We start from the raw sequence: 22,701 nt of genomic DNA, 5'->3' as shown, positions 1-22,701 counted from the left end.
AGTAAACGTCCACAGGAAAGAAAAGGACTCCTCCAGCAGTATCTGCAACCAGTGCAGCTTGATACCGGTTCAGCTGCGCATGGTGGAAACTGTGGTTTGTGCGAGTTGACGTAGCAGAGTTCTGACAAGTAATTACTGAGATGGTTTGATTTTGCTAATGGGTGTAACTCCTGAATTTTTATTCCTCTTGAGCAGAGACGCCAGAGCAAGCACTAACTAAAAGTATAGTCTTTTATTAGTAGTTGCATGTTCTGTCACAAGTGTAACTTCGTGTAAGATTTTTGTGGCAGTCTTGTCATGGAGACAGCCATCTGCCAGAATGGATCTGCTGAGCCTGTCTGCCTCTGGCCCTAAATCTTGCATGATCTGGGTAGGCTAACTTGAGTACAATGTCACATTTTGGGAGAAAAACGTTTTGGTCTCTCCTCTGGCTTGTGTGTGGACACACAGTGCTTTGGGTAGGACAGCATGAGCAGTGGGGCAGCTGGCCAGTGTCCTCTCTGCTTTCCTCAGATTTTCCTCTCAGACTCCTCACCATGGCTCTCCCAGAGTTACCAGCACATAAACAGCCTCCCAAAACACACAACATGCCCTTTCTCATGATCACTTTCCTTGGTCTGCAGTTCCCTCAGAAATTGTCTTTACTTTGTATGGAACAACTGTAGTTACTGTGTTACTCTCAGTGCTTTTAATGTTTAACTAGTTATCTTTATTGAAGGTCCCTATTGTGTCCTGCTGTAAAGAAGTGTGTCCACCTCCAAGGGTTATTTGCTTTTTTTTCCCCTCTCAAAACCAAGAAGTGACTTTGGGATGGGTGGGTGTGGGTGGGTTTTGTGGTAGATTGGTTTAGGTTGTGGGTTTTGTTTTACAGTTGCATTCAGGTTGACCTCTCCAAAAAGGCAGTTTTGTTAGCTTAGATTTTCTGGTAGTCGTCACTGAAAAATTGGAAACTTAGAACATACTGGTGGTGCTCTTTCTGAAAGCATCTCTGTACCTCTGTGGACTGCAGTTTCCTGGTTTAACTGAGGTTGCCTACAAATGTATTGTGCTGCTGGGGAATAAGAAGTAAAGAGGAGGCTATTAAGTTTTCAAAGTCAGAGGGGAAAAAAAGATGTTTCTTTGAATTTCACGAAGTTTGGATACTGTCATATGCAAGGGCTTGATTCTAGTGGTGCTGCAGTGTTAGTCTTGAACAACTAAGAAGTACAAATGTACATGCAGAAATGTACTAACAGTGATAATCCGTGGCATCTTGAGTTGTATTTTGCTGCTTTAGGCTCAAATTGAAACACATGATAAATAGGTGGAAAATTCTTGGAGGCTGTATACAGAGTGCTTCGTTTAGTCTTTTAGGTGCTGCAGCAGTTACCAGATGCTCCAGCATAAAGTAGTGGTTGTTCCTGCAAAAACCCACCATCACATACTGAAAGCTGGTAGCTCGATGCGGCAGCTTTCTGGATTTCCAGCACTTTCATGAAACTCCTTTTGTCTGTACTCTCTCTCTTTGAAATCCCACGTAAACAAAATGTGATTCCTCCTACTAGTCAATATAATGTACCTGTTACATTGCTCATTATTTTTTTAATTTTAATACTCAGTAGAGTAGTGAGCTTCATGGAATTGCCTCATTCGGTATGGTGACTATACTGAAAAGTCTGGAAATTAAATAAGAAAAACTTGCTTATACTTCTGTTTTTTGTTTGTAGACTTTAAGTGGTCACTGCAAGTAATTTGATGCATTTTCATGAGGTGAATGAGAGTTTCCGAGGTACCCTGTTTTACAGCAGTTAATTTTTGGCTCTAGTAATCCGTACTTTGCAGAGGTTGAGCGTGGCCACAAGTAGTAATTACAGTTTCCAAGTAACATCTATTAATAGCGTATGCAGACAAGCATAGAAAGCTGAATCCTCATTATCAGTGATCTTCTTGATACCAGTGTAGTATCTGTGCGTCTCTGTTCTTGCCTATAAGAGTGAAGAGGTTGTAGTGAAGTGTTCCCTTGTTCCTCGTGTAACCTTGAGCACCAGAGCAGCCAGCTGTACTTAGCAATGTACGCGCTTTGACACTGGAGGCTTTGTCTGCACCCGGTGTTCCCGGGTTGTATAATGATGTAATGTTGGTAGTATGATATTCTGGCTCAGATTAGTTATGAAAGTTGCTGATCTTCCTTCCCTTCCTAGGACCTGAACTCTCTCTTTTCTGTCCATCTGCCACTTCTGAGGTTGCACTTTCTCTCATATTTGTGTCTCTTTTTTCCCCTTAGTAGGATTCTTTCAGAGTCTTTCTCCCATCTTAAATCTGTAGCTTTCTTGAGGGTCCAAATTGTATTTATATTTTAATTCTTGTACTGAAGGATTTAAACTTGCTGACTACTTAGAAGTGAAGAAAATACTTCTGTAGCTCTTTCCATCTTTTTGTAAAGTTTCTACTAGGAGTGTCTAATATAAGTACTTGATTTCAGCCTAAAATAAGTCCATGCATGAAACAAAAATAAAAAAGCTGTTCAACAGGAATAGACTGGAACATAAGTAGATATTGAATGACTTGTCAAGTGAGTTGGGAGAACATCTTATGTAAGTCTTTGGTCATTAGTTTGAATATTTTGGTTTTGATATGTCATTATATAAATCCTGCTTCAGTAGTTTAAATTACAGCTTAAAACTGTATTTAGTTGTGAGCAGGAAGAAAACTGGAGGCCTGCTGGAACGAATGGAAAGCTTTAAAATGCATGGATTCTCTTGGTGCAGAGGAAGTTGGACATCTCCTGTGTTTTGAAAAATGCAGCAGCTGTGTGTTCTGCTGCTGCAGGAACAGAGAGGTCACTGCCCCTACAGATCTGCTTGCATAGTTGGTTCTTAACCATATTCACTTTTTTTTTTAACTCAAAGCATTCCGATGAAACTGGGTCAGAGTGTAACTACACGTGTAAGTGTGCTGGCAAATCTGAACCAGCTGTAGTGTTATAGCTGCAGATGAAATGACATGTCTGAGTGCAGCCAGTGCGCTGGGCTGAACTGGAGTGACTGAGGCCCCTATTCAAATCTGCCAGTTCTTGGCTCCACAGCAAGTTATTGGGACATGGTAATGCCTGCAAGCAGCTACAAGTGGCTGCTCAGTGAATGTAAATTGAGGCCTTTTGGAAGAGAGCGATGGAACAAAAAAGAAAATGGGACCGTTCTGTAACTTGCTATTAATTTGTGAGTCTAGTGCTTTATACCCTGAGTAGTGTCCTGCTTCCAGCAGGACACCTGAGCAGCTGTCTCTGGAAATTCTGCTATGAAGCAGTATCCTTGAACATAGTCAGGGCTTTGGTAACTTCTGCAGCAAGATTCAACAGAGCTCTTAGGCCTTTTTGTGGCATTTCTTTTGATAAGCCTGTAGAGGAATGCATTTCCTACTAATTGCCAACATGCCTTTTCATACGGTGATAGAAGTGGTATCAGATATCTGTACCAGTACGTGCTATAAAATGAAATGTCGTGTTGTGGTTGGTGGTTTTTTGTTTGGGGTTTTTTTTGGTTTTGGTTTGGTTTTTTTGTCTACACTACTTTATGTCTTGCTTTTATTTGCGCCTGTGATGAAACTTTGTATTTTTAAGTAGTACAAATCACAATTTTTGTGGTTTCTTCCTTGCTTCATTAGCACAAGAGGAAAATGACCATTAATACTGGTGCTATTTAAATCAGTGCTGAATTGCTTCATTATAAAGGTGATTATGATAGAGGAGGAGATATTTTAATCACTTTTTAAAAATTGGGTTCATCCTTTGAGGTGAGTGTCAGCTGAAGTGTCAGTCCTCGGTGTGTGGATCATTGACAGTGAAGAGAGCAGCTCACACTAAATGCTCTCCTTTCTCTTTGAGAAGCATTTCCAAAGTTGGCGTCAGTCTGGTTCAAACTGTGTCTGGTTTGGTACTGCAGCTGAAGCAGCCGAATGCTGTTTGGGTGGTCTCTTCTGCTTCAGCATTAGCATTTGGGAGGAATCTTTCTCATACCAGTCACGAATTGTAGGAGTGTTTGCAGAACACAAGACACTATTTCAGCCAGGGTAGTGGATGCAAGGATCTGCTCACTTTCCTTACCCACAGCTTGGAAGTATGAGGACAACTAGAATTCAAGTGACTGACTTCTGTGCAGGATTTTTTTCTTTTTGAGAGGCGGGAGAAAAAAGGGATTATTCCTGAACCTTATGTATTTAATCCTGCTAAATGCTGCTCTCTCTGATCTTACTGATTAACGTTTGAAGTCTATAAAGCAAGGATATCAGTAACTAGTAGCAAATAAACATTTTAATTAAAAGGAAAAAAGACAAATACCATGGTGCCTGTTCTGTGCGGAAGGGATATACATAAATATATTACTTGTTTTGCAGAGTCTTGGAAGAGATGGCTCTTCCTAGAGAACCTGATATGCAATACTTGCCCTGTTTTAGTGTTTACACAGCTTCAGCTCTATATACGTTTTATAATCAGGAATGTCCCTTTATATGGTTCTTTGTGGTTGTTGCTTGGTACAGGGGATAATTTACTCTCTGAGGATGTGTACCGATGAAGGGGACCTGTAGCAGCAGGCTATTGTATTAGTTGTATGAGAGATATTGTTGGGTCAGGCCTTCTAGATGTATGAAGATATCTGTGTATGAGAGGAGTGAAAGGAATGGGCAGCATTTAAGCATTGAATTTGTAGGAAAAGAAGGACTTGGCATGATAGCACATAGCTCTGCAGGCTTCTAGTGACAATAAATATTTTTGTATTGAGAAGAAAATTACCAGATGTAATTTTTGCTTGAGTTTAACAATTTTTTAGCTAATCTAAAACCAGGACATTTATTCCATAGTCTTCAACAAAGTGGATGTTGAGGTGTTTGGTTTTTTTAAGGCTTTTGCCCTTTCCTTTGGTATGCTTCCCTCAGTAGTGCTCATACAACTGGTTATACAACTATAATGTAGAACAAAGCAGGGAACATACTTAAAATATTGTAAAGAGTTTGGTGGTTTGGGTTTTTGGTTGGTTTTGTTTGTTTCATTTATTTTTTGTGTTGGTTGGTTTGGTTTTGGTTTTTTTTCCTCCTCTAAGATGAATCAATTCTGCATTTGAAGTGACAGGATGACCCTATGAACATTCTGCAAGCACAGCTTGGAGGGAACCGGCAGAACCTGGAGGTTTCCCCAGCAGTTTTCCAAGCTCCATATTTGCTTGTGACACCTCAAACCGAGCAGAATGTACACGTAGCCATGTTGATCCCAAGAGTTTGCTGTCATTTCAGCTATGAAGTTGCTTCAAGTTTTGTACTGAAGCCAAGCTTGGAGACCGGTTTGAAGCTATGGATAGGGTATGCACTTGCAATGTATTTTATGGTAGGCTTGATGCTCAGCAAGGGCTAGCTGCCCCTAAAAAGGGTCATCCTATTTTTAGCCTTGTCACTTCCTTTGCACTGGATGTCAGTTCTCTATTGTTGATCTTTCAGATCAGCAGTCTCTCCAGTCCACCAGAATAAATATTCCTGTTTTTTCAATCAGGTGGATGAGCTGATATGACTGGAGGAAGGGGTGGGGGTGCGCAGCAGGGGCTGCCAGAGACTCATTCGTTTCCAAGGGTGCAGTTTCAGTGACAGCCCACCATTCCTGGCATGTGTGATGCTATATATCTTCCTGCATGAGGAATCATGGACGGTTTTGAAACAAAAAATCAGCTGAAGCTGAACCAAGAACTGCGGTGAGAGGTCTTCCCTCCCCCCAAAACATCTGTTCAGTGATCTCCTGCTGTTCACATTTGAGATGGGGACAGAGTGGGGTTGCTCCCTGTGCGGCTGTTTGACTCTTACCAAGCCCTAGTGGTGAGGAAGAAAAGTCCCCAAGGCACAGTGCTGTGTCATCTTGGCCTTCACCCTTGTGCAATGTGGATGTGGACAGGAGAGCCGTGGCTGAAGGACGGTGGCAGGAACCACCAGTACCTGGATCTCTATTTCCTTACATTTTCAATGCCTGTTTTTGGCTAGTAGCTCTCCTAATGCTCCAAGCCTGCTCTGCTGCTGAAACAAGTGGTTCCACGCCTCTTCATCTAGACCCTCTCATGCACAAACACCATGCGTGGTAAGCCCAAGCTCAGAAACTAGTCCTTTGTTAAAATCAACTGGCAAAAGATGGAGTACTTGGCTTTCTAAGTTGGGTCTCTTCCTCGATTCATTTTGGTCCATGGGAGGGGGAGTGAGAAGCTGAGGAGGAAGAGCTTATTATACTGGTTTGGCATTCTTTGGCTTTGGGGTTTGGACAGATCACTTCAACCATTTTAGCTAGGAGCTTACAGGCTGCTGGAAGAGGTGGTCCCTTGTGTGTTGTCCCTCCTGGTCACACGTCATCCCTCCCATCAATTCCAGAGATTTTTCTCTGTGCGTGGTGTCTTTTTTTTTTTTTTTTTTTTCCTTCTGTATGTACTGGTTTTGCTCACTGAACTGTCAGAAAACTTTTTATGGTGGTGATGGCCTCTTTTTTCCCCCCCGCCCCCGATGGATCAGGGAACTAATTGGGTCAGTGAGGGTCCAGCTGAGTGCTGGAGCTGGTGTGGGCACCCAGCTGTTGTATTAGTTCAGCTTCTGTCTCATTTGACTTTGTAACATTGCATCAGTTTGATCCTATCTCTTGTCCATTGTTCCCCAAGTATTAGCAACCAATGAAGGATCTTGTGCTTCCTGTGGCTTTTATTCAGACTCTTCAGGAGAATCCCTGGCACTTCCCGTTGGAGATTTAAGTGTTCTGGAGCCTCATGCCAGTGGCTTGTGCTTTGGCTGGTGGCAGGATCCGCTGGTTAATGAACTTGTGAACTGGCTTAGCTGGAACTCAGTCCAGCTTTTCTTGTTTTTCTTCTGGGCATCTTTGTGCACCTTTCACAATTTGTTTATTGAATTGGAGCAGACCTTTTTCTTTTTTATGTCCGCGTTAGGGATTGTTATGCTGTGATTGCATTAGCACCTGGTCCCTTCAGCAACAGTTGTGTTGGGGAATAAGAAAATTAGGCACTGGTGCTGTTATTGAGTTTCTGTGTGATGTTTGAAGCTAAAACTATTAAACAGAAAGGCAATCATAGTAAATTTTGAAAGTTAGTGTGGTAGGGTTCATTTAATGTGCTGCTGTCTAAAATTAGAAGGATTAATACTTGTATTGTGACATTGAATCTCTATTAGCCCTTGAAATAATCTATCCAAAGTGGTTTTTGTTTTTTGGGTTTTTTTAATTAGTCTTTCAATCTTAAACATTCTATGACAAGAGTGACTTGCGTAAGGTTTCATCTTTAAATTGGTTTGAGTTACCAAAGCACAGACAACTTATGTTCTTTTATATTCTCCTGAAATGGCTTCACTGAAGGTTGCGCCCAGTGTAAGAATTGAATTCCCACATGCAGGACTTGCAGTTTCATTGGGAATGGCTGTCTGGAGAAAGGCAGGAATGAAAGTGCTCTTTCTGCTACAAGTACAATACTTCAGCAAAATCAAATTTAGCTGTTGTTTGAGGTCAATGGGGGCTTTGTATGTCGAAAGCAAATGCTTCTATATTGGGGTGGGGGAGTACAGTCAAACAGCTGAAATAAGCTTAATTGCAGGTTGAAGCTGAATAAGATACTATCAGATTTTTTTTTAATCTTATTGCCTGTACATCTTCCTTGTCTTTCATCTTGACTACTGTCTCATCCTTAGAATAGAGTATCTTACTGCTGTGAACAGGAGACTTAACAGCAACACAAAAATGACAGTCAGCTTTGTAACCCAGGGGTTTGCTTTTGAGGTATCAATTTCATATGTGTTGGGCAGATAAAACCAAAATGCAATGGGAGTGGGTGTGAGAGGGGATGAGCATATTTGTTAAAAACAAAATAATTGGAAACTTGTTTGTATTTGGCTTCAAATACACCTTACGTAAAAGGAATCTCTTTACCCTGGTGTACTTCTTACTGTGGTTTAATCTAGTTTTATAACTTGGCAATTGGTGAAGTATTCACACATCTTGAAACCCCTTCCCCTCTGGATTTTCTTTTCTTTGCTTTTGAAATATATACTGGTGTTACTTTTTTCAGCAGTATTGCTTTTGTTTGGTTTGACCTGCAAGAGTTAAAGTTACCCATGCTTCAGCCTAATTTTTAATCAATCAGGAAGTATAAAATGGTAGATCTAAGTTGATCTCAAACAAAATAATTGATATCTTGAGGTACTCAGTTTCTTAATGAGAAGCTTTTTTTTTCTTTCAAAACTGATGTGAAAAAGGGCGAGAATATATTTATGGATGGGGCAAAAAATGGAAAATTAATTTTATCTCACTGAGTGATAGATGTTAACTGATTTACAGGTTAGAGCATTTGAGTCTCAGAACAACATTGAAAATAGTCATTTGCTATAATTTTCTTGTGTTAAGAAGGTTTACAGACCTTTTCAAGCCAGGGACAACAAATACAAACTGTACAGTGTTTATGAAAACTAAATCTAAGGATGTTACATGGATTGGCTTGATATTTCTCTTATTTCTCACTTCTAGTGTATTTGCACACAAAATTGATATATAGGAGGTATTTGTACCTAGTCTAATACTTTTGACTGAAAAGGGTTTTATTTTTGCATGTGAAAAATGATACTACGGGTTTTGTGGTAAGTAGTTGTGTTGTCCTTCACTAATGACACAGTGACTTAATTGTAACTTGTGAATTCATATGACTGTTAATTACAATTATTATGCAGTAAGCAAGCATGTTACCATACGTGTCTTTCATTTTATAATTCTCATTCACAGTATCAGGTGTTCAGGTTTCAAGAGGAGTTCAGTGTAGGTGTCCCCCTCCCCTGCCTCTCTGTAACTTACTGCTGGCAGCAGTTGATACTCTCAGTATTTTCTAAAATGACTTTTCTTTGCAGGCTGTATATTGACTATAGAGTGGTGATGCTGAAAGCGTCTGCGTGTATGCAAAGCATACATATGGCTGTATTTGTATTATTGGACAGACTTTATAGACTTCTTAGGAAAGGGCGTTGAGTTACCCGCAAGACATCTTTTCTAGAAGATCTTTTTGCTGAGCTGTGGGAAACTCCAGATTTTCAAATGTCAACTGTAAAAGAAGAGTTTTCTCAGGTCTCTAAACACTGAGTTGTATATATCAATTTCAGGTTTATAGAAGAAGGGAAAATGGCTCAAGAAACTAACCGTAGCCAAGTGCCTATGCTGTGTTCCACTGGTTGCGGATTTTATGGGAACCCTCGTACAAACGGAATGTGTTCGGTGTGCTACAAAGAACATCTTCAAAGGCAGAACAGTAATGGTAGAATTAGCCCTCCTGGTAAGTAACGCCAACGTACTTGTGTTTGGACAACTCAAAATGGCACAGCAGACAGCAGCTTCTTGATCATGTCCAAATACTAAAAGTATAGAAGCATTAGTGCAAACCATTTTATACAGGTATCTTACCTTATGGAATGAACTCAGATAAAACGCTTGTAATATAATTGTGCTGTGATTAATCTCCTCAGAAGCAGACTCTTGCAAACCCCTTTTTATATTAATCTGAGTGTTTCCGATTGGAAGATAGAAAAATGCATAAAAAATACTATACCAACGTATTTTTCCTGAAATTACTGACAGTAGAGATAACATTTAGCTTGGCGAATGCTTGTGAAAAGCATTTAAAATAAAGGTATTTAATTTCTGCAGCCTGATGCTGAAGGATTAACCTGTAGACACTTTATAGGAATAGTTTCTCCTAACTTCCTTTTTGGCCGAGTGCTCCATGTATTGTGGTCTTTCCTACAAAGCACATTTCCCGTTGAAATAAATGCTGTCTTCCTACATCCACTCTCTAGAAATAAAGCTAGGGGATTCTTCCCACTTTAAATTAATGATAGTGCCTCCAGAAGGAGGATCCGTTCTCTGCTCTGTTCACCCTGTTATATTCAACTTCAGCATGTTCTGCTGGGGGATGGAGGGTTAGGGAAAGCTTCCCTGGAGCTCTGAAAATGTCTCTTCTGGATCCTGACTGCGAGGAATCTCATGGTGCACCTTTGAAAACTTTCCTCCTTGGCTCTAATATTAACTTGACTTTTAAAACTGAAGTAGTAGCTTCTGTTGAAATCTGGGGCTCTAGGTTCTGCAACTTCAACGTGGATCCTCTGTTGGCATTGGAATGCTACACTGCTGTTTCTCATAGATCCATCTTGGTTTCTTAAACAAAAATTAAGCTTTTGTCAGAGTACTACAGTGTATGCTGAGAAAGATGTTTGTAGATGCTTTAATTAGCAGAAAATAGTAACTGTTTTAAAGCTCCAGCTTCATGTTTTATGCTCTGTAACTTCTAGGGGTCTGGGGCTGGAACGTGATCACAATATGGCCAAACATAATGACTTTTTTTGCAGAATTATGTTTCATTATGATATAGGCTGACATTCAGTTACTTTACTGGCTGGTGTCATGAGAGTAAAAAAAAAAAAATTGACTGTGTAACTTTAGTAATCCCAGGAAGCAGTATAACACATTTCACATTGGTGTCTTCCTTCCAGCGACTTCTGTCAGTAGTATAACCGAGTCCTTACCGGTTCAGTGCACAGAAAGCAGCGCCCAGGAAACTCAGTCAGCTTTAGATTCTACATCAACTCCATCTATGCAGCCAAGGTAAGCTGGTTTTGCCTGTTATTTTGTGTTTTTACATAAAAATCTGTATCTGAATTGTACTGATGCTGCATAATTGAACGCTAGGACCTGGATTAGGAAAACGTGTAAGATTTAACTGCTAACTTGAAAACATGGAATCTCCCAGTAAATAGTAGCTGGTCTTGCATTCAAATGCAAATTAATCTTTAGAATTTAGCCTCAAATAGGAGCATTGCCAGCTTCATGCTGTTCTACAGAGATTTGCCTGGCTAGTCTTCTGACTCCACAATGTGCAGTTGGTTGTACATTTACCAAAGGAGAGCTCTTTCCATCTTAGAGGACTTTGTAAAATGGCAGAAAGCTGTTGACTAGAACTCTCATAAATAAATGTATTATAGTATCTTAACAAACTGGTTGCTTTGTGAAAAGTGGAGCCTTCTAGAACAGGGGAAGGATATCTGGATCTTAGTACAAGTTGTGCTACTGAACTGATTTCTTATTAAACAAGTAATTTCCAGCTGGATTATTCAAGGAGACATAATGTCCTCTTGTTAATCACTCAGACTTACTAAGTGCTCTCCATTTGTAAAAGTGAAATATTTGTTTATATTTAGTGGCTGCATTTCAATTTAGAATGACACAACCAACAGCAACTTAAGTGCTTTGGAAATTTTTAGGGTGAAAAATGTTAGTGTGTTATACTGTGGAAGCCAACTTGCAGTAGTATTCATGCAGACTTTCCTTTAAAAATCAGATTGTAGTAAAACACAGGCTGAGGGTGATTTCATAAAGTTATTGTTGGCTGATTCTGTTCAGACTGTGTTTTCTGCCCCTTGGCTTTTTATAGGAGGTGTCACCTCATGCTTGGATCCTGCATATGAACTGAGCGCTAGGTGCCATGCTTGATGCTATATTTGTTCTTTCCATTCTGGGATTTCTAATTGGGGTAGAAAATAGAACCTTACTCTGATAAAACTCTTCTGGTATATGGGGGAGGGGGGGGGTGTCAGAATTTATCCAGGTCAATACACAAAGGCAAAGCAATTACAGTGCCTTGGGTTTGTTTTCTCACAAAATCTTTATAATCCCATGAAAGAGAAAAAAAGTATCTGTTTGATCACTAGCTTGATTACTGGTTACAGGAGGAATGAATGGATGGTTGCTTTTAGACTTGCACTTCAAAAAATCAGTGTGACTTGTTCTTTTTTCCAAAATAAAGGCAGGTATTCAACTTTAGTCGCTGTTAATAACTCAGAGTTATGATAGGTCTACAAAATTGACAGTGCCCTTCTGTTGGTGACAAAACCTGCAGTTCAAGATCTACATGCAATTTCTTGGATTCAGAGCAGATCCCTACGTGGAAAGGGAGAAATTGGGCAAATGGGGTAGAGCCACCGCTGGACTGGGACTTGGGCTCTGTCTTGTTCCATGGTGGAGCTGCTGGAGGGGCCGTTTGGCTGCAGGTGGCTGGTGCTGAATCTCCCATCACTAGCCTGGGTGTTCTCCTCTGAGTTTTCAGCCATTATGTGATTTTAGCAGTGTTGCTGGCAGGGTTGGGAAGTCTGGGCAGCACCACTTTACACTGTAAAAATCAAAGGGGTTCTGTGTACAGCTGCAGATGCTTTATTACTGGAAACATTGACATGCTGCAATTTTCTTGTTCATATCACTAGAACACCAAAAGTAGCTCCTCTACAATTATCTTGCTGACTTACGTTACAAAAATCCTTGCATATTGAATGTTGCATTGTTGCTTCTGTGTGGAAGGATGGTATGCCAAAATATCCCAAAATATTTTTTTCCCTTTTTATAGTTGAACTGGTTTATTGCGTTTAATATTAATGCAAAAATGTTTATTTTTCATCACTTCAGATTGTCCAGTATTCTTAGACACTGTGGTGTTTTTAAGCAACTTCAGAGTGAAGAGTTTTGTCATGTTCTTTCCTCAAGACTTACTCTAATGTATTTCTTTCAGGAATGCTCTATAGAACATGGACGTGCCTCATAAAAATCATAACTGTTTTTTTTGCCCCCCAGTCCTGTGTCAAGTCAGTCACTTTTAACAGAATCTGTAGCATCATCCCAAGCGGATAGTTCAGCTGTGGACAAAACAGTACCTGAGACAGAAGACTTGCAAGGTTGGTGCCTAGTTTTCAGAGACAGAACTTAGGAATAATGTTTTTAAAACTTTAACTGTTCTTAATATACTCCTATTCAAGAGATGGCTTATTCTCAACCCCCAAAATTCTGTGAAAGCAGAAGGCAAAGTAAGGATAAACTTTCTTTTCTTAAAAGGCAAGTCTTAAACTGAATTTTTTATATGTTTAACTAGCAATTTCAGTATCTGCTCTAGTAAGTGTTTTAATTGGTTTTAGAAATGCGAATCGTAAATCAATCTGCTGCTCTGTCTTTATGCCACAGCTATTACATGTAAGTAGAGTTTTGAGTATCTGCTTCTTCTCAGAGTAGTCATTTGCAGCAAATATCGCAGAAGTTTACGAGCATATTTGTGATAGAGGGTATTATGACATAGCCATTATAAGAACAGTGTTAGTATCTTGTATAAGCATGAAACACCTATAAAAGAACCTTCCACCTATGAACTGTAGTGGTGAAATATTTTGACCCACTGAAATTCACTCGATCAAATATAAAAATACTAAGCCACAAACTCTGATTTCTTGAAGGAAAATGTCTGAGTGGATGAGTTATAACTATATTGACCTAAAATCCTTATTGCTGGTATAATGTAAAGGTATTTTTTCTTTTTTTTTTTCTTTTTATGCGCAGGCTTGCAGAGCTTAGAACTAAAGAATTTTTAATAGTATTTCTTAGGAAAATGAAAAAATGCAAGATAGTATACAAAATTTGCTCAGACTTGTAATCTGTAGACATTATAAAAGGTGTTTAAAGGTAAGTCAATAAGCTGTCTTCTGCTGACACAGCTAAGGCTTTAGTGGGTAGAGTTATGTTTCGGTAGAGTAGTCTAAATAGAGGAGTCTGAGTTTTCTACAGATACAACATGTAATTCCACTTAAAGGTGCTAAGTATAAGTTTTCATACTTTCTAAACCTGATACTTTTCTAAACCTGAGCCTTTCCCTTTGTCGGGTGGAATTGAAGTCTCATTATTCAGCTCCTGTGCTGCGGCCACCTCCTCGGTCACATAAACAGTAGCTGAAACACTCTGGAAAAGGCTTTAATGCTAGTGCCGTTTTGTGCTAGCCTTTGAGGTGTCAATTATTAGAAACAAGATATGTTCTAGGCGTGTTCTAATACCTGCTACATAGCTTGTTTTTTGGAGCTGAGAGCTCTTGTTGCCTCGGTTTTGACAATGCACATGAGCTGTGCTCTTAATACCCATCAATGATGTCTGGCCTTACCCAGCTTGGGAGAAGACCAAGTGCTGAAAAGGCTCATGCTGCTTAAGTTCTGTATATTTGCACAGCAAAGGTAGGTTCTCAAGCTACATTTTGAGTTGATACACCTCTGATTAATAGACATGGCTCTACTTTTGTCCCTGTTTTGCAGTGTGGGGCAGCAGGGACATGCTGCATGGCAGCTGTGAGGCCTCCAGTGCAGGTACATCCCCTTCTTGGAGCCACAGTAGTAGAACAGCTGGGTGAGGCACAGCAACATTATTGCACTGCAGGTTTACACTGTTAGGATGTGGCATATATCAGAGAACATAATGGCAACTTCTGTAAGCTGATCTTGCTACTACCTTTTTTTTTTTTTCTTCCTGTTAGTCTTATGATTCTTCATTTTCCATCCAGGCCTGAATTAGTCTCTGTTTACGTGTGTCTTATTTATGTGGCTTAGCTGTAAATTGAAACTCTGTTTGCAGCATCCACTGTCTTTTCACCGGGAGCCGGAGGAGGAGGGAGTGCTTTATTTTTTAATATTTTTTTATATATATATATATATATATAAAAATATATATAAAATATATATATATAAAAATATATATAAAATATATATATATATATAAAAAATATAATATATTTTTTTATATTTATCTTTTCTTATACTGTGAGGTGACTTGGGCCTGTGAAAAGACTTTTCCCAGCAAGTTTTCAGAGGAATGTCTCTCTTCTTACCCATTTGGATAAATTTGTGCTACTTCTAATTCTTTACAGCTAATTCTCCCTATGAGAAGATAAAATAGGTTTCTCAGCTAGAAGCTTTGATTTCAGGAGCATATTTGCATTTTACCGTATGTGTTTCAAGGATCAACCTATATTAGGTGTTTAAAGTAGTCAGCTGTGTCCATTTCTTTGTACCACAGTGATTCTAAACTAAGAACACCACCACCATGTAATTGCAGTTCTAAATTACAATCCCTATTTATAACTCACTGTGGCAGGGTCAGCCTCATTTTCTGAAGAGTAGCTTCTGTGCTATCCCTTAACTGAAAATCATAGTAAATCGGGTGTTTCCAATTTTAAAATATTTAAAATACTTTAAAAGTATAAGTTTGTAAAGAAAACAGCATATAATGGATGTTAAGTGGATTTCATTGAATTGTTGTCACTAATGTGCATCCCGAAGTTGTGGGTTTTTTTGTTTTGTCACATCATTCAGAATTTGAATTTTAGGCTGCTGACAAGAATGTCATAGAAATGTGTGAATCAAAGTTTAGTATTGTCAGGCTTTGTAGCATAAAAAGTCATAGAACTGTGGGAGTTGGTCCCAGACTGAAGAACTTATTATGCTACTTATGTTGATGTAGAGGAGGAAAAAAAGAAATTGTCTGATTTGATAATTGGCTTAGTGTTTAGTCTGATAAAAATCTTGCTGCTTTGGAATGTCTGTTCTGGAGCAAATTGTTTTACACTATTTGTATAGTAAAGCAGTCTGTTGTAGTTGTATGTAGTTGAGGTGCCCTTAACTTGCTGTTTAACAAAATTTACTTGGCTACAATAACAATGAATGAAAGAATGTGAGAATAGTTAGGATTTCTTAGATTACTATTATTATTTTTTCAAGCAGACAGATAAATGGGACTTGAGGTGTGTGCACACAGTCCTTGCTATTTGCAGACAAGCTAGAACTACAAAGGGATAAAAATCCCAAAGAGCCGTTTGGATTTGTCTTCATGGGACTTATGCATTCCAAAAGAAATAGAGGAAAACTATAGAATATGTTAATCTAGATTTTACATTTAGTGATTGTGTCATAATGCTTATAGGTACTGAACACTACAAAGAGCCCAGACACTAGGTAGTGGCTATTATTTTTAAGTTTAGTGCTCTTAAAAGTCACAAACATACCATTAACGATGACCTAAGATGAAACACATTAGGGTACAATCCAGCTCTTGTAGCAGCTTTCTTCTGAACATCTTTTCAGCCCATTTTAGTTTTCCTTGTGGGCTGATGTACCTTTCGCTCAAAGTGACAGCCCTGTTGGGTTTAGCCAGTACAGAGTCTCTATTTGTCCACTTAAGGATTAACGGGGCTGCCTCCTGGCAAGACTGCAAGTGGGTGAAGAGGCATTTCACTTCTCTAGGATTAATGAGTTGAAAAGCATCGAGGTTGGGATTCATGTTTTATATTTCAGGGAGGTTTTTAAAGGTAAATGAAACTGGTCATGGAAGGCATTCTACCACGTACATTATGAAGCTCTTACAACTCAAGAACATAGGGCTAAAAGTATAAATTGTATTAAGGGGTGAGGTTTTTAGCCTCTTTGATGCTGAAAATTTCACAGAACCAAAACAGCCACTCTGATTTTCCTACTCATTGCTAAATTAGAGAGGTCCATATATTAGTATTGCAAAATGCAATCAGTCATGTAATATGGTGTGGTTAGTAGTTTGAAAAGTCAAAATACTAAACGAAGATTTAGCTAACTAAAAGGTACATGACTGTTCTCAGTGAAGTCACCTGGTTTTGCACTCATACAGGATTTTTGTAAGGTAGAACAGTTCAAAAATTCAGTCATTGCTGACGTAGTTTAAAGAATCGATATTAAAACTATTAAGTTGCTATGGAATTTTACATGGAGATAACCTGGGCCTAAGGTGAATGCTGTTGAGCTAATGGCATGAACTTCAGTGGACCTTATCAGGTCTAGCTCAGAGACACAATTGGAAAGGTACTGATGAATATTTCAGGTTTTTGTGATGGTACCAGGGCCTCGGAGGTAGAGTATGATTATGATATGAGCATAGAAAATAATGCAGGATATCCTGACTTACTAGATGAATGCTCCAGGGAGAGACAACACATTCACAAGAAAGATTTAAAACTAAGTTCTGTAGGTAAGTGTACTTTTATGTAACTTTTAAAATTTGCCTCTTCCTAACACCAGAACAGTGGGCGGTGTTCTTCCTAGGTCTGGTCAGACATACTTAAGAGGTAAATAAACGTAAATACTCTTCCTGTGGTGATGAGGAACCTCTTTCTTTGAGAAGCTCTGTCTGGTAATACAGGGATGATAAACGTAAAACTTTGAGGGTAGGGGGAGAGGAGAGAACAGCTGAGGTGTGAGGAGCCTTGCAGCAAACGTTCCGCCTTGTCCCCCAGGGCTGCAGGGTCGGGCTGTGCTGGATCTCACGGGTGCTGTTTTCAGAGTCAGCTGGAGGACACTGAAGTTCAAGCAGGGTTGGCACAAGCAAAGCAGTAGCAAAAGCTTCTGCGTTCAGGAGGAAATCCAGGCTCTGCTTGTTTTGATCAGCTAAGAACATGCCCTGTAAAACAGGGAACTTCCAGCAGCCAACGTGACTTGTCAGCTCCAGAAAAATTAGTGTGTGTTCGTGCTGCAGTCTTTCTTGGTTAGTTGGCAGCTTGTACTGGTGCTGCCGGTGCTTCTGTTCTCCAATGGAAGGCAGAGCTGGGGCTGGGAGCAGCTGGGAATTGGTTCAAGCAAAGCAGGCGGCAGCATCCTGAGCCCAGACAAAGTACAGGAGCCAGGAGGGGCTGCAACGTGTTTCCTCTGAACTCCAAGCTCGTATCACATTTTACCTGCCTATTTTTTGTTGTATTCATCACAGATAGTTTATAGACAGAGCACTAAACACGGGCACTTTGTCATCTAAAGGTGGCTTAGTGGTCAGGGTATTCACGATTATCAGAGAGGATTTTGAGTCAAATCTCTGGCTTCTATGCAAAAGCAAATTGAGGTAAAAAACTAGTTACTACAGTAGATACAAAGTGACTCGTGGCAGCAGTAGAAGAATCTTCCCACTCAGTTCTACAGTGAACAGCAGCCCTTAAATATTTTAAACCCATTTGATGTGAGAGCCATACACACAAAGAAAATCTAAGTATGTGTTAGAGCGCCTTTTTATGCAGGGAACAGTGCCAGTTTTTCCTAAATTTAGCTAATAGTTACAGCGGCTTTTAGTAGAATTTGTATTGAGGTAACTGGATTTTGCTACAACAGGAAATGCAAACTTGAGAGTGTTGGCTGCTGAACACTAATTCATGGCATGAAACTTTCTTAATGAATTAATAAACACTGAAATGTCCTGTATAAGAAAGCAAGAGTTGATTTGAGTAAGTCTTACCACTTTTGTTACTTATCTTTCAATCCTTACTGCTTTCGATTATCTGGCAAACCTTTGGATATTACCTGTCCACTCAGAAATATGCCCTTTAAAAGCCATTTAAAGCCATTGAACCATTTTTTGCAAACTATCAATTCTTATATGCTTCTGGAAAAAGAAAAGCGCTGCTTGTAACATGATGATTATAAATAGTTTAATAAACCATGTGTAGCAGCCTATCTTTGCTAGATTAACCTTTGGCATATACTGTCCACTTGGCAAAGTCCTTGCAGGAGGTCAGGTATTTTGCTGCCTATTGATACTTGGTACTGACTACACTGTTTTGATACATCGCAAAGACGCAAAGCGTCCTTTCCTTTTTTTAAAAAAAAGTCATCAGAATAGCAGCACAGGGAAAATCATTATGCAGAACAGCAGTCGGCTGGCGTAGAACTAGCACAGAGCTGCATCTGACAGTCTCCATCTAACAAAAGTCCAGCTGCACTGAGATGCTGCAGCTTTTTCCCTGACAAATGTCTGGCCGTGCTGCTGTATCCCCTTCTCCACGGCGCCGCTTCTGGCTCTGCTTCCACTGACACTGCTCTTTCCTGGAGCTTGCTCTTGTTCTTTGCTGCAAATACTCCTGGCTTCTGTGTACCTTACTCACTGGAGACTTGTCCTGCTGTGGTCTAGCAATGGGCTGGAAGGCGGAGATTGGCTCTGAGCCATTCTTGAAATGCAGTTGGGTTTTTTTGGTTTCTATTTCTGTTTTGTAATGTAAGGAATGTGCAAATACTTGAGGAAAAGCAGCCAATTTCTATTTTTACCTGGGTCAGGCTAATACTACCATTGCTTGTTTATATTCTCCCACACAACCTGTAACCTATCTCCTTCAGATGTGAGAGAATATTAAAGTAGGTGCAAAGTTGTCTTTAAAATGAGGTGTTTACCTGCTTCCATCTGGGTTTCAGGGTAGTGTGTGTCCTCCCTGCAAGTCTGTGTCTCGAGCCGATCGTTTTTTCACCCCAGGTAGTCGATAGCCCATCTGCAGGTTTTTTCCAGATGTGCAAGATTAGCAGCATCACAGTGGTAGAGACTGTTCTGAAACACTGCATTTTGTGTGGCCTCGGTACTGCAGCCTTCAGCAAAAATAATGTTGATTTGATATGAGTGTTTTACTCAACTGATCCTAATAAGTACAATGCTGCTTATAAGCAGATTTTGGGAACTGGACTAGTAACACTGGTAGGGAAATATTCGGTGTTGGATATTCATTCTGTTACCAAATCTGACCTCTTTGAATCTTACTCTCAAACTTTAATTTTTATGTTTCTTTGTGCTATTTTTTACCATGAACTTTGAGCACTCAGCGAATTCACTCCTTAAATGAGATTGAAGGTCTAGAGGGAATACAGTTACTGAAGAGTCCATTACATTTCTGACACGGAAGCTGCAGCAAAGTGGCTAACCCCAGAACTTGTAAATTTACAACTTGGGCTTTAGATTATTGTATGACTTAAACAGAAGAAGGGGAGAGAGACAGACTTTTTTTTTTTCCGTTGTTCTCATTAACTTTTTTAATGTTAGCTTCAGCGTCAGAGAACGCAGAGCCTACACCTGAAGAACAAGACAAGTCACTTGACAAACCAAAACAGAAAAAGAATCGTTGTTTCATGTGCAGGAAGAAGGTTGGACTTACTGGTAAGAAATTCTGATTTCACCTTTTCTTAAAGGGAGACTCGGTTACGCTTTGGACCTTTGTAGGGTCCGTGGTCATCTTGATGTTGTTGATTTGAAACAGAACTTGGCCAAAGCTGCTTTCAGCTTGGCTCTTACTAGACTTAGTCATTCATGGATTTTGTTTTTCAGCTTCCTGTCTTTAATTGAAATTCGTAATTCCCAATACTTCCCTTTTGCAAGTCTGCTTAGCTGAGGAATTGGATGATAGTTTGCTGCTGTTCACTAACTGGCTTTGCGGTGATTCAGTGAAAGGGCCTAAGAAAACTTGAGTTCTTCTAGGTGAAGATTCCTAAACAAAGAAAAAGGGCAGGAGGTCTCCAGGGATGTGTTGTGTGTCATGCGATACGAAGGAATGGTCAAGTCAAATTTTGCTGTAATTGTTTAAAAATGTATTATTTGTGATTCTTATGCTTTCTGCAGCAGAGGCCCTTTGGCTGATTGACAGTGGTGACTGACATTTATTGCTAGTGAGTGAACACGATTCAGGTTTTAAAACAAACCCGTATAATTAAGAATGTTGAAATGTCTAAGCTAATATTTCTGTCCACAGGGTTTGAGTGTCGGTGTGGAAATGTTTACTGTGGTATGCACCGTTATTCAGATGTACACAGTTGCTCTTACAACTACAAAGCCGATGCTGCTGAGAAAATCAGAAAAGAGAATCCTGTAGTTGTTGGGGAAAAGATCCAGAAGATCTGAACTGCTGCTTCTGCTGGAATACAAAATCCTCTGACCATCTGCAGATTAAATTGACTTGAGCTTCTTTCCTTAGTCATCAGGAATGTAGAGCAGTGTATCTTGCCTAGACCTTTTAATCATGCATGTCATCAGATGAATAGATTTTTTTGGTTTTGTTTTTTTTTTGTTTGTTTCGAAAATGACTCTGAACATTTATTTTCATTGCAGTTTTCTGTGGCTGAAGACTTAAGTAAACTTTACAAGTATTATCCTTTAAGATCATTTTAATTTTAGTTAAGTGCAGAGGGCTTTTATAACAAATGTGGAGAAAATATTGGAGGGCTGTGCTTTTCCAGGATAAAACATGCATGCATTAACTTTGCAGTTTATTTTCTTGTTGTATATAGCTTTTCTCTGCAGCACAATTTCCTTTTTTTGATAATGCCTTGTATGGGACAACTAGTTATCAGTAACTGAATGTATTTTAATCATTATGGCTGCTTCTGTTTTTTTGTTTTTGTTTTTCCCATTAACGAGAGGTTATACATGTTTGCATATTAGCTTGTTTGCACCCTCTACCTATTTATGTATGAATCATTTGTAATGAGAGCGTGTGCTGAGATTGTCTGCGTGTTTTGGTGGGTTTTTTTTTCCTTTTTTTTTAAATTGGGTTTTGTTTTTGTGTGTGTGGGGGGGAAGGCTGTATGCACTTCATTGACTGCAGGTTTCATTGGGATTACATCCACCAGTCTGTCTGTACACAAATATGAAGAATGATCTGAAGTACCTGTGCTGTATTTATGTTTATCCACGTCTTAACTTTGATTAAATAAAATTTAAAAGAATTGGAGCCCCTGTGGCTGTCACTAGCATCTGTAATTTGGATTTCTCTTGTTTTGATTTCATGGGGACCCTCTATTGGTGGTTCCTTTACTTAGAGTGTATTTGTTCACAGAGACCACATATATCCCAATTCCAGCTAACTTCTGACTTTTTTTTTTTTTTACCTTTTCACCTGTGACTATCAGAGACCAGAGTTTCCAGCAGCTTTCGAGCTTGTGTGTCGATACATTCTGCGCAGGGAGTTCTCTGTGCTTCCTGTGCAGTGTCACTCTGTGCAGGAGTTGGGGTAATTTGTGACAATGTCCTTCAGTTGGGGGCAGACCTGCAGGTAGCACAGATGTGGCCGGTGACAAGGCTGTGGATCCATTTATGTGGTTTTTGGAAATACAGCCATGGGGTTTGTGATCCAGCGTCTGACAGCGCTGCACAGATTTCTTGAAGTTAGGTGAGAGAACGGTTCTTGAGACAGTTTCTGCAGCAAGATGTCCTCCTGAAGTTTGGTATCTGTAGACTTCAACATTGAATGCTGCCACAGCCACCCTTCACGTGCTCCTTAGTGGATCTACGGGCTTGTCAGTGATCTGCAGGTAGGGGGAATTGTTCTTCTATTGTCTTGTGAGGATGCTCAGAGTTAATTAAGACTGCCTGTCTTGGCAGATCAGAGTCTGTGTCTGCTTCAACCATCCATCCACCCTGGTCACCTATATAACTTAAAGGTTGAGTGGTTTATGTAGTGCCGTAGGTAACTTCAGTGCTGCTTATCACCACACTTAACAGTGCACTAAAGTACAACTAATTCCTTTCCAGATGGTACTGATCTGCAGTTGAAATTTCACTTGGTGACTTGCTGCTGCTTTAGAGCATTTGTGAAATAAATGAGATTGCATGGCTTTATTTTAAATGTTAAATTTTTAATCAAAGCTGGGCTACATCCTTTAAAATTTGGAATGCTCTTTATAAGCTGTGGCTGGCAATTAGTAGATAAAGCACTACATTTAGCATAAAAATGCTACGCAGCAGAAGGAGCTTCCTCTGTCAGATAGCTGTGGACAGTAATCTGCAAAACCCAATAATAAATGAAGTATCTTGTGCTTGCAAAAATGACTTAACCACAATCTATGAAGTACATGGTTTTTATAGTAGAGGAGGGAATAAATAACTCATACTGGCACATTTCAGTAATGGTCTGCCTTTTTATGGGTCAAAGATCCTGTATTTTCTCAGAGCATTTGCTAAACTTTCTCTTACCACAGCACAGAGCATGGAACAGCAGCAGCATCCTCTCCTTTGTGTGGGTGTTCCTCAGTTTTGCTTTCCTCTTTGCTGCTGCT

General features: G+C 39.7%; 1 protein-coding gene across 1 annotated transcript in view; it reads left to right on the top strand.

Moving 5' to 3' along the window:
• Positions 1–21,377, top strand: part of ZFAND6 (zinc finger AN1-type containing 6) — a 37,686-nt gene extending 16,309 nt beyond the window's left edge. Inside the window, exons 3-7 of the mRNA XM_065641688.1 lie at positions 9,145–9,314; positions 10,528–10,639; positions 12,656–12,756; positions 19,697–19,810; positions 20,400–21,377. Coding sequence (XP_065497760.1) covers positions 9,164–9,314; positions 10,528–10,639; positions 12,656–12,756; positions 19,697–19,810; positions 20,400–20,548 — 627 coding nt within the window. The 5' untranslated portion in view covers positions 9,145–9,163 and the 3' untranslated portion in view covers positions 20,549–21,377. The remainder of the gene's footprint in view (positions 1–9,144; positions 9,315–10,527; positions 10,640–12,655; positions 12,757–19,696; positions 19,811–20,399) is intronic.
• The last annotated feature ends 1,324 nt before the right edge of the window (positions 21,378–22,701 follow it).

The sequence above is a fragment of the Caloenas nicobarica genome, chromosome 10 (assembly GCF_036013445.1).
Source record: "Caloenas nicobarica isolate bCalNic1 chromosome 10, bCalNic1.hap1, whole genome shotgun sequence".
In the NCBI taxonomy this organism is placed as follows: domain Eukaryota; kingdom Metazoa; phylum Chordata; class Aves; order Columbiformes; family Columbidae; genus Caloenas; species Caloenas nicobarica.
This window is presented reverse-complemented; position numbering and strand designations above follow the sequence as displayed.